We start from the raw sequence: 11,641 nt of genomic DNA, 5'->3' as shown, positions 1-11,641 counted from the left end.
TCCATATTTTGCTCCGACAACCAAATCAGATTGTTTTCAGATTGTGTGTGTATGGGGCGTGTGGGGGGAGGAGAGGTGTTTTATTGTAAGGATACAAGCCAGAGTAATAGGGTTGGACTGTCCCATTGTGCTTTGGCTACTCACAGCATCCCAAGGCTGTTTGGTAACAAGCTCTTAAGGGATCAGTGACCATTTCAAGAGAGGACAGTCCAAGATTCATCCACCTGCGCAAATAACATTATACAACACTGGAAAGCTGGTGGCTCCAGCTTTCCCACAATGCACGATGATTTTTTCTAATGCTGGTGGGTGATGAGGTATCAGACCACATCTGTAGGAAACCACATCCGTAAGAGAACACCCATGCATACCCTGCAGCATCTCATTCTTGTAGCATGGCCTCCAAGCCTATGCCACGGGGAGCTAAGGGTGCTTAGCACCTGGCAGGATCAAGCCCTTGCATTCTCACTCTGAGCGGCCCATACAGCACAACAGGAGGTACTGCAGCTGAAAATGGGTGCCAGCGAGATCAGCGAGAGCTCTGGAGGAGCTCACATGAAAGGAATGGTCTCTAAGGAGGGATCTTGGAAAGAAGAGGGCTGGTTCCTGGAGCCCTGGCCATGGTAGGTTTTTTTTTCCTGACAGGGGGCATGGCATGGTAGGGGGATGGCAGAGGCATTCAGGGAGGAGATTTGGAGGAGAGTGGCGCGTACAGGCGCAGGGAGAGAGAGCTGTCAGCAAGGCAGAGTGAAGAGTGGCAGAAGCCAAGTGAGCCCAGCCCAGCTGGGTGAACATCAGCAGTACGGTGACAAATCTGTAGCTACCTAGCAACTTACTATGCTCCAGCCGCCCAGAAGGTCATGGTGAGAGCTGGGCTGGAGCCCAACACACAGTCCCTTCCTCCCGCACACCAAGAATTTCGCAAGATTCAGCCAAGGATTGGGCATTTCTATGGAGTCCGAGACTAGCCAGAGTGAATGAAAAATTCTGGCCAGGATAGTAAACCTCCTGCAGCAGAGCTTAAGCCAGACTCTAACTATGAGAGCCCAAGATGAGCTGGTGGCAGATTGGCCCACATCTGCTATTGTGGGGTTCAGACATCTTCCTCTGAAGCATCTGGTCCTGGCCACTGTCAGAGACAGGGCAGTGGATGAGCTGGACCTTGGATCTAAGCCCGTCTTTGTTTCTATCTTGCACTTCAGAGCAGACTCGTTCAGCTTCACCTCCCTCTCCCCAGCCCCTTCCAGAGAGCGGTGTTCATGCTCTGGCACAATGCTGCCATGTCAAGGCTGCACCCGGGAATGATTGTATCTCAACCCCCCACCACCACCACCACCACCCAGCCCCAGGAAGATGAAACCTCCCTTTTAAATTGGAATTAAATAAAAATAATCATCATACGGAACAGAACATTCCTTCTGGGCTCAGATTGAGGAAAAGCTTTTTTGTTTTTTTTTTAATTAAACAAACCCTAATTCTGACCCTTTGGCACTCAAGAGGATAAGAGAGAAACAATGACATCCCCTTAATGACTTAAACATCAGAAGCAGTGATGGGAGTTTTGCTTCCCCATCCTTGGTGGCCTTTTAGCATTCAACCAAGGAAGAAGCAGGTAAGTGGATTGTTTGGGTACATTCCCTCTCCCCCTTCCCACTCCAATAAAAAGGTACACACTGGGACAAAACCGCGTGTCCTTCAGAGGCACTTAATCCACTGCAAACCTCACAAAGACTGGCTCAAGGAACAGTTTGGCCATCTAAGTGCAGGAAGAACAAACAGCAACAATCAAATAATAAAACCCTACTCGGCGTAAAGAAACAAAAAGCTGGGTTGTTTTAATTTCTTTTCTCGCTCCTCTCCTGGTTGACCCCTTTTTATTTATTCCATTTCGCTTGCTGTGGAAGCCTTGTAACAAAGCCATCACCTCCAAGCCAACTCCGGGAGACGAGTTACAATTATAAATTACCAACACAATTAGTGCGAGCGCTTCGAAAAATTAGAAAGGGGAGTGAGAGCCCCGTGCGCTATTGATTGCTATTCATTCTGCTTTGCGGCGACCTTGCTCTGAAGACGATGATATTCCTTTAGCCTGTAAACCAGATTAAAAAAAAAATTAATTGTAAATTAACAGGAATAACACGCATTTCGATTCAATTAATTTAGGCGGAATGAGGGGATGTCAGAGCAAACGTTTGTTAAGGCCTGTACAGTTTGATTTTTTTTCCCCTGCCCGCTAGTGTAATTAATTGATCGGGGGGGGGGGGGGGGAATTGTGCATTATTGTGGAGAACAAAGCAGTTAACAGGCAATGGAAAAAGAAAGAGTCCATTATGTAAATATGGTGTGTTTCACAGCATTCAAGGGGATTCACAGGGCCTGGGACATAAGTAAAATACAGAGACTGGAGGTTCTGTAGGAAGCTGTAATTAGCCAAGGCTCCTGTTCCTGAGATGTTCTGTAATTGCTCATGCAGGCCATGCGGTCCAGGTTGGGCTGGAGGTGCTTGAGTGACCACTGAGGGGGTAGCGATGAGCGGGTGGTTTTCTTCCTGCCCATCGTCTCATCTACTGCCTTGGGACGGACTGCCAGGGCAGCTCAGTTCCAAGGAAGTCAGGCCCTGTCCCCCTTTTAACTCGGCATTAGATGTGGGGGTTGGAGTCATACACCACCTGGTGTGTCTCGAGCCCCGTCTACACTGCAACTGGACCATTTCACTCACCTCTAGCAGCCTGTGTCTGCACTGCAGTTGGAGAGGTGATTGCAACACGGCTTAGCTTACCTGTGCGAGCTTTGCTGTAGCTAGCAGAGCTAAGGCTAGCAGTGAACATGAGGTGGCCCAGACTCCAGCCTGGGCTAGCAACCTGAATACACACCCAGGGGGACCAGGCGGGCTTGCACGGCCCATGCTGCTGCGTCTTCCCCGCTATTTTCATCTGTGCTAGCTAGATTAAAGCGAGCGCAGGTACGCACACCTGAGCTGCAGTCATGCCGCCAACGGCAGTGTAGACAACCTCAGTCCCAGCTGGCTAGTGGTGAGCGGAGTGGACTCTCGGGTGTTGGCTGACTTGGCCATCAGCAGTCGTTGGTCTGTCTCTGTTCCAGCGCTAACCCTTGCAGGTAGACAAGGGCAAACAAGGGTTTGCACCAGTTGAGCTAATGGGGGTTTAACCCCAAATACAAACCAGGGCAGGCCCCGATTAGCTTGCCTGGGCAGAGCCGTGACTTGTGCCAGGGTAAATGGTACCTGCAGGAGGGGTTTGCACTGGTACAGCTAGCGTGAGTGCACCAGGCACAAGGCCTCAGGACGTGCAAGCCCCACACAGGAAATGCCTCCTGCAAACCTAAAATTGGAGACATGGGGGGAAGCTCCTAGGAAGGGTGAACGTGAGGCCGAGTGGGGCCCAGAGAGTGACACAGCCAGGCTGCTGCTCTTTCTCCAGGGCCTGATCAAGGAGGAAACAAGCCAGTTTTCATTCCTGCGCTCCAAGAACTGACTAGTTCCCACATGGCTAAGGCTTTGGAACTGGCTGTTCTAGGGCTCTTGGGAGACAGCTAGTGGGGAGCAGATATGCCAGGAGCTCATGCGGGGAGGGTGATCATAGACCTTGCTGGAACAAGCCACATACCGCCACCCCACTGCCAGGGAAACCCTGGCTGATCTTTGACCTATGTTCCCAATGTCTCTCCTGCCTCCCTGGGAAGGTTCTTGGCTGGGAATGGGCGAGAGAAGCTCTCCATGCACCAGCGTTTGCAGGGATCTCCAGCACACTATCAAGCCCGCTCCAGCAGCTCACCGCACGCTGGGCCCACCTGGAAATGGGATGTTCATGCTGGGGCTATACGAACCTAAGGGAGTTGATGTTGATGAAGCCAGTAGCATCGGAGGGCTCATAGTCACCTTGTACGTTCATACTGCAAAAAGCAGGGGGGGAGGGGGAGAGAAAAACAGACCATTAGACATCAGGACACCCCTGGCTCAGCAAATGCAACCGGAGAGAGGAGCTGCAAACCTCACGAGGCTGCCTTTTATCTCCTCCGCCTGGGGAAAGATGTAAACTGCCAAACGCCAGGGTCGACACCTAAATAAGTGACCTGATTTTCAATCTACTGTTCTTATCTCGTCCCCGTCAGCGCAGCACACGCAGCTCACACACTTGTAATGTAGTTCCCCGCCCGGCTGCCCCGGGGCTGCAGGGCAAATCTAGCATCCCCACCGTGCAGGCCCCGAGAGGCTGAGCGACTTCTTCCAGGTCACAGAGGCAGACTATGGCAGAGCAGGGAATTGAGACCAGGTCTTCAGCTAACGACTTAACCCCTGGCCTCTTCCGCCTGTGCCAGGCACCCCGGCTTGCTAGCAGTGCCAAGGGGAACGGTGAGTATGGAGCATGGCGAAAGTGACCAACTCGCTGATTCAAGGGCCTTGCATTGAGATTCAGGTTTTTTACACACCTTCCACCGGGTGAATACAGAACCCCTTTGGAACAAGGATACTCGGCAACATTCCCCTTCAGAGAGAGCCCTGCGCAGGGCTCAGGTTCAACATCACCTCATCCTGGTGGGATAGGGGAAATGTTATTGGCCCTGCTTGACAGGCAGGGAAACTGAGGCAGATGTATCCCGAATGAAGAAATGTGTGTTTCCCTCAATGTACATATAAGTAGTAAATAGGATCATCGAGACAGCAGGGCATCTCTCTCTCTCTCACCTAAGACAAAGGAATCAGCCATTTGACCTGAGAATTTGGTCAGCCATTTGCTGACAGGCTCCTGGGGTCAGAGCTGCTGGACAAGGACTATGGCTGTCCAGACACTAAGGTGTGACCTGCATGCTGGAAGGCTGTTGTGAGCAGCCCAAATTGCAAGCTAGCACGGCAAAGCACTGCGAGGCACCCATGGTTGCAGGTCAGGTGGTGATACAACTGCTCGCTGGTCTGGATTGCACCCCAGTGTGACAGCTTAGGAGAAGGTCATGTGAGAAAGTCTTAAAAGCCTCACTAAAGTAGGGATATATCACAGCTACAGCTTCCCCCCCATCCGCAAGGCTGGTCACCCTGTTAAAGAAGGCTCTTAGGTTGGTTTGACATGATTTGTTCTTGACAGAGACATACACAAGCACACCTACAGTCAATGCAAGTTTGCACCTCCCACGCGTGTCTATATGCACATGCAATGCACGAGTGTGTAACCATGCACGTGCAATGCACAAGTGAGCAGAAAACCTGGGCCCTTAGTCTGGGCCTCACCCAGTAGAATACAGTAGGTCTCGTTATTCTGAAAGCCCTCTGGAGGGGAATCCTTCCCCTTCCTCCCAGACACTGACTTTGTTAGTCTCTAAGGTGCCACAAGTCCTTCTTTTCTTTTTGCGAATACAGGCAAACATGGCTGCTACTCTGAAAATTGACTTTTCCTGCACTGTCTGGAGTTGCTGGATGGTCTTGATGGAGGTGGAAGCTCTGGAGCCTTCTGGAATTAGTAAAATGGAACTGCAAGTAATCCCTGGCTCCTTCCTAGCCTCCCATGGAAAACCAGACCAGGCCTGCCTCCTTCTGAGGCAGCAGCTCCCTGAACCATTTACCAACGCAACTGCCATGTGCTCCACGATCCATCCCCAGGAACAGAGGCTCCAAAGAGAGAACAGCTTCAGCCCCTCGGGAATTCAAATCCAATTGAGTAAAGAGCTCTGCCCTGTGCTGCCCCTCTGGCGGGCGCTCACCGAAAAGCACCTCCCATCATGGTGTCTCAGGATACGGCCCTTTGTTGGGCTGAGTACATTCAAATTAATTATAGAGCAGGGGGAAAGGGGGGGGAACCCCCCACAAAGTTTGCTGCCCCAAGGTCTCCGACTCAACCTTTCCCTTCTCCCTCCCTGATAACTTTCTTCCCCATCTCTTGAAAAACAGGTGTAATTTACTCTGCCACATGACTGACAGGAGGCCCCTTAGCTAACGCAACCCTTTTAACCAAACGGGGGGGGGCACAGTAGGCGGCCTTTTCCTCCTCTGAAGTCTCCTCTCTACACGCTCCGGCCATGAGCCCTGTCCCCCACCACCAGAAACAGCATCCTCATTGTCTACCAACATGGCCCTAAATGCCAACCACTCCTCCCCTCTTCCCAGACTGCATCCCCGCAGCTTGGTCTGTAGCCCCCTCTCCCCCACTTCTCTTCCCACCGTCCCTCCCCTCTCCACTGCCCTGTCTGTCTCCTCCGCCACCGCCCTGCCTGTCTGTCTGTCTCTCTTCTCCGTCCCGTCTGTCTGTCTCTCTCCCATCTCTCTCCTCCACCACCGCCCCGCCTGTTTGTCTGTCTCTCTCCTCCGCCCCGTCTGTCTGTCTCTCTCCCGTCTCTCTCCTCCGCCACCGCCCCGCCTGTCTGTCTGTCTCTCTCCTCCGCCCCGTCTGTCTGTCTCTCTCCCGTCTCTCTCCTCCACCACCGCCCCGCCTGTTTGTCTGTCTCTCTCCTCCGCCCCGTCTGTCTGTCTCTCTCCCGTCTCTCTCCTCCGCCACCGCCCCGCCTGTCTGTCTGTCTCTCTCCTCCGCCCCGTCTGTCTGTCTCTCTCCCGTCTCTCTCCTCCACCACCGCCCCGCCTGTCTGTCTGTCTCTCTCCTCCGCCCCGTCTGTCTGTCTCTCTCCCATCTCTCTCCTCCACCACCACCCCGCCTGTCTGTCTGTCTCTCTCCTCCGCCCCATCTGTCTGTCTCTCTCCCGTCTCTCTCCTCTGCCACCACCCCGTCAGTCTTTCTCTCCCCATCAGTCTTCTCTCTCATACACTCACACACCCCACCGTGTTTTCCTTTCTAACCCAAGCCAAGCCTGGCAGGTTCCAGTCTCCCCCTCCAGTCCTCGGCATTCCTGTCCCACCGCTACTCAGGGAGGTTTCATGCTGAAGGGACCGGCAGCTTCCGTAGAGCGTCCTCACCTCACCCCCACCGGGCAGCACTACAGACTAGCGGTAGGACAGCACGACAGCAGGGTTCAAAGCCCGAGATTTGTCCGGGCTGGGGTCCCCAGTGCCCCAGGCACATCCCCAAGGCCTTGTCCGCAGCAGGGATCCCTGGGAAATCAGCCGCACTTGCACAAGAGCTGGCAGAAGCACTGAGTGTAGACCAGGCGGAGGGGGTTCCACCCTGTACCCCCAGCCCTGCCCCGAGCCTGGTTCGCTAGCCGTGGTAAAGATGCCCCAGCCCCGCGTGCACCAGTGCGCTCCCTGGCACAGCGGCATCGGTGCTGGTGCAACTGCGTATCCGCCAGAACTCACGAGTGCCAACCTAGCCCAGGGACCTGACCCTCGTGCCCTAACTCGGCCATAATGCCTGTTGATTTCAGCACAAGGACTGGCCGAGCTGGGGCTGAAAACTGGGCCCAGGAGACACACAGCCATACCCTCGCCTGGTGCAAAGGGGTGAAGCTCCGAATGAAGGCAATGAATCAATGCCCACGTAAACCAGCTGGGGATCTGGCCCATCGGCTCCCATGGGGCCACCGCTGACTTACCCCAGCTCAGGACCTGGCCCATTTTTTTTATCCTTGCCCCTTTATGCCACAATATTAAATTTAAAAATCCCCCAACCACCTCCAATCACAGCAGAAAAGAAGAAAACAAATCCCAACCCCGCTAGCTTCCTGTTTCCTGCTACCCCCTCCAAAAAACCCGGCTCATTTTCCAGAAACTGCAAACCTTAAAGAAAAAAAGAGTTTACAATGATTTTACCTCCCCTGACGGGCTACAGAAAAACCTCTGTGCTTTTATTTTTGCTCATTCGAGTGGTTCTGACCTGCTCTATAATTACGTTACTTTCTACCTACTGTGCAGAGGCATTTCCACGCGGTTCTACCTCTCACAGCTTTCTCTCGGGTTCCTGTGACGCCGTCACTCAAAGGCTTTCAAACCAGCCATGTAGAAATCAAAAAGAAAAGGAAAACGCTTGACGACGCAGTGAGAATAAGTGCCCCTGCTTTTCTCTCCCTCTCTTTCTCTCAGCCCCACCCCTCTCCAGCCGCTATTTTTCTCTTCCCTCTTTTTTTTTTTAAATATACTTTATTCATTTAATCTCTACAACTGAGAACACAAGGCATAATGAAGGGTTGGGATGGATTATTAGGAGCTGTTGATTTCGAGGGGGAGGGAAGGAAAAATGCCAGAGAAGAGAAAGAGAGAAGATAATTTGACATTTACTCTGACTGTTCTAAACTGATGCGGGTATATTTATGGCTTATAAAATGTTTAGAGAGATTGAAAGGAGCTGGGGGGTGGGGGGGAGAAGGGAGAGAGAGATGACAACATAAAGCAAAGGAAAAGTGTAAAAAAAAAATTGACTTCAAAACAAAACTCGTGCTTTAATTTTATACTCGGCGCAGAGGAAACGATGGCTGGGGAGTTAAAGCCGGGCCTCTCGCAGCTGCATATGTTAGTACCAACTCGGATGGCATCCTAGGGGGCCCTGGGACCCCATATATGCCACCCAAATGCCTTGTTTTAAATCCCCAATCCCGTCCCCCCTCCCTCTGCCACACAGCCTGGATCCCCAGCTATCCTCGAGGCAGCCCTGGGTGGCAGGAATTGGGCAAGAGCTTCCCAGCAGAGCTCTCAGGGAGCTGCAGGCCTTGGTGCAGTGCTTTTGTTTGCTCATGGCATGGCCAACAAGGCCATGCAATGAGTGTCGCCCTCCCAGGAACAGTGGATGGGGCTGGGGAAATGGGGGACACAAAGGAAAGGCCCCTCCAGCTTCGCTCCTGGCCTCTGCACTCCATGGGGCTATGCCAGGCTGGCTGACTAGAGGGATTTGTAATGCAGGCACCTGACTCAGGCAGGTCTGTTACCAAAGCTAAGAGCTCCCCATCTGACACTGGTTTCTAACATGCCCGTTGCCACAGTATCCAACTGTCAAGAATACCCCATCCTACCCCTGTGTGCCCCCTCAGAGACTGGCATCAACATCGCCCGTGGGGCCCTGCGTCCCCGGAGAGACTGGCATCAATATTGCCCGTGCCCCGCCCTGTTTCTCCTCAGAGCCTGGCATCAATATTGCCCAGGCCCCGCCCTGTTTCTCCTCAGAGCCTGGCATCAATATTGCCCAGGCCCCGCCCTGTGTCTCCTCAGAGCCTGGCATCAATATTGCCCAGACCCCGCCCTGTGTCTCCTCAGAGACAGGCATTAATATTACCCCCTGCCCACCTGTGACCCATTGAAGCCGAGTGGGTGCATGGTCCATTGGAGAGCTCAGCACAGTGTCTACAGGAACACACTGGCTCGGTCATTAGTGAGGGAGCAGCCACCCGGGGGGCATGGTGCCAGCCTGCAGATCCAGGCGGCATCCTGGAAAGGACACCTCAATGGCCGAGGCATCAGGTGCTGAACGGCTCTGGGTAACGGAGGGAATTGCCTATGGGGGTATGAGCCTGCTTTGGGTACCACGGTGTCCTGGGGGCACCAAGACTGCACTGGGAGGCTCCAGGCACAGATTGTCACCCCTACCCATCCAAACAGCAAGCCTGGACATCAGCTAGAGCGGGGCATGAAGACAGGAGCCCCATCACCAATCCTGCGTGGCTGCAGCTAGTGTGTGTTTTCCCATCCCCTGCCCGGCGCCCACAGGCCCACTGGTTGCTGTTATCTCAGAGATGGGCCCGCTACAACACCAGGACCCACTATCCCTACATCCTGGGGAGCTCAGAATCTGGGTCTCAAGTCTGTAGCTGGGACCCAGCTCCACCATCACTAACATCCAGGCCTGTCAAGAGCCAGCAGGACAGGAAAGGACGGAGGAGAGACCCCCGCACACCTTGGCATCCCCCGGAGCCCCAGCTTCTTCTGATACGTGCACTGCGGGTGAGGTTCACCAGCTGGCCGCTTACCTCACAAGCTCCTCATTGTACAGGGACCGTGGGGACTCTCTGCCCAGGATGTAGACCTGGCCCTTGAAGGCAGACACACACACCTTCCCTTCCACCATCTCCTGGGATTTGCTGATGCAATGGCGGACGTAGTCGCACTCCGGGCTGTACCAGAAACCTGTGGAAAGAGGGAGAATGGAGAACCGGGGCCAGTCAGTGCTGCGGCCAGCACTCACCTTCCTTCCTCAGTGTCTCAGAAGAAAAATGCAGAGAGCTAGTTTGAGTGGCAATGCCAAAACTCTCTGGACACCAGCCTATGGGGCTCCGACACTGTAAATCCGGGAAGGAGAACTCTATGCTAGTCACTCCTTCTGTGGAGGAAACGCAGTCTAGTAGCTAGAACAGGGGATTGGGAGCTGGGACTCCTGGGTTCTACTTTAGGGGGTGCCACTGACTCACTGAGTCCAGGAGCACGTCGCTTCACCGCTCTGTGCCTCAGTTTCCCCCCTCTGCACAATGAGACTCATAAAATCTACGCCATAAAGGAGGCCATGAAGATTCCTTATTAACGCCTCTAAAATGCATCAGGGTCCTTGTCTGGAAGGTGCCTGGCAGGATAAAGTATCCTTATTAAATGCACCCATAAAGGAGCAACAGGGGAGGGTTACCTGGCGAGAGACAGACAGACAGACAGACAGACACTCTTCTTGCAGCAGATGGTAAATGCTTTCCCATGACCAACCCATAGCATCACAGGTCCCTTGCAGCCACCAGGCACACCATTCCCCCCAGACAGGGAGGAGCCACTATAACGTGTCAGCTAGGTTTACTGGGAACCAGCAGATAGGACAGGTCGGGAAGGGAATCGAAACGGGGAGGGTTGTGGGAAGCCAGGCGAGTTCCTTGGAGTGGGGAGAGAAGGGAGGGGTGGGTGATTTGGGAGGTCTGTGGGGGGTTGGGGGGGCATGGGGGATGGTGGAAAGGGGAGCAATGCTTCAAAGGGTTAATCTGAGAAGGGGCACGATACATCTCTGTGCATAGACAGGAGCCCACAGCCATTTCCAGTGGTAACTCTACCCTCCCCTCGTCCCCCGCCACGGATGGCTGATCACCCCCACGTAGAACAATCTTTTTGCTCTGGAACAGATACCCCTCGACAATGGACAGGTGGAGAGGTGACTTCAAAGCCTGCCCCACCAAGCCTGGCCAGCTCCCATCCCCTTTATCTCTGAGCCCAGCAGGGATCCCGGCAGACCAGACATCTCCAGTAAGATAACACAGGCAGGGCCTGACCTCAGGGGCTTTATCAGGCAGGAGGATCAGGGCCCATATGTCCGGTGCCCGCTCTCAGGTAGGCTCAGCTCCCCCGGCCCTTTCTAGAGTAACAGCTGCCCGTCACTCGCAGGGCGCAGGCATCTCTGCTTTCCTCTGCTGTCCGTGGAGCGATGCTACAGGAACATCTGTCTGAGACTTGATGGTCAAAGGCGCTCTAGCCCCTCTCCGGGGGACTCGCATCATTCTCTGCAGTCCCTTGAAAGCTGCCAGGGGAGTTTTATTCTCTCCTCTTAGCAGATTTCCAGGAATGAATTGAAATGGGCTAGGCCGGGGTGTTGTGTTCTCTCTCTCCACACTGTTCACATTGCGCGGCTGAAAACTCAGGCGCCCCCCTGTTCTCTATCTTATCTGCCGTAGCATGAACTCCCCCGTCCTGTCTGGTCAGCCTCCCTCAATCCTGAGCCAGAGGGATGTCTCCAGGACTAAGGAGGAGATCCAGTCTCTGGGGCCATTCAGTTCTTGGCCTCTCTTGGGG

General features: G+C 53.8%; 1 protein-coding gene across 1 annotated transcript in view; it reads right to left on the bottom strand.

Annotated features, from left to right (window-relative positions):
• Window positions 1-1,586: 1,586 nt before the first annotated feature.
• The window catches only part of ASS1 (argininosuccinate synthase 1), a 79,221-nt gene continuing 69,166 nt past the window's right edge, over window positions 1,587-11,641 (bottom strand). The window contains exons 14-16 of the mRNA XM_077835874.1: window positions 9,853-10,009; window positions 3,847-3,912; window positions 1,587-2,089 (exon numbers count right to left, since the gene is read on the bottom strand). Coding sequence (XP_077692000.1) covers window positions 2,035-2,089; window positions 3,847-3,912; window positions 9,853-10,009 — 278 coding nt within the window. The 3' untranslated portion in view covers window positions 1,587-2,034. The remainder of the gene's footprint in view (window positions 2,090-3,846; window positions 3,913-9,852; window positions 10,010-11,641) is intronic.

Source organism: Eretmochelys imbricata, chromosome 16 (genome assembly GCF_965152235.1).
Source record: "Eretmochelys imbricata isolate rEreImb1 chromosome 16, rEreImb1.hap1, whole genome shotgun sequence".
NCBI classification, from domain to species: Eukaryota; Metazoa; Chordata; order Testudines; family Cheloniidae; genus Eretmochelys; species Eretmochelys imbricata.
The sequence above is the reverse complement of the archived record's forward strand: the minus strand, read 5'-3'. Positions and strand labels throughout refer to the sequence as shown.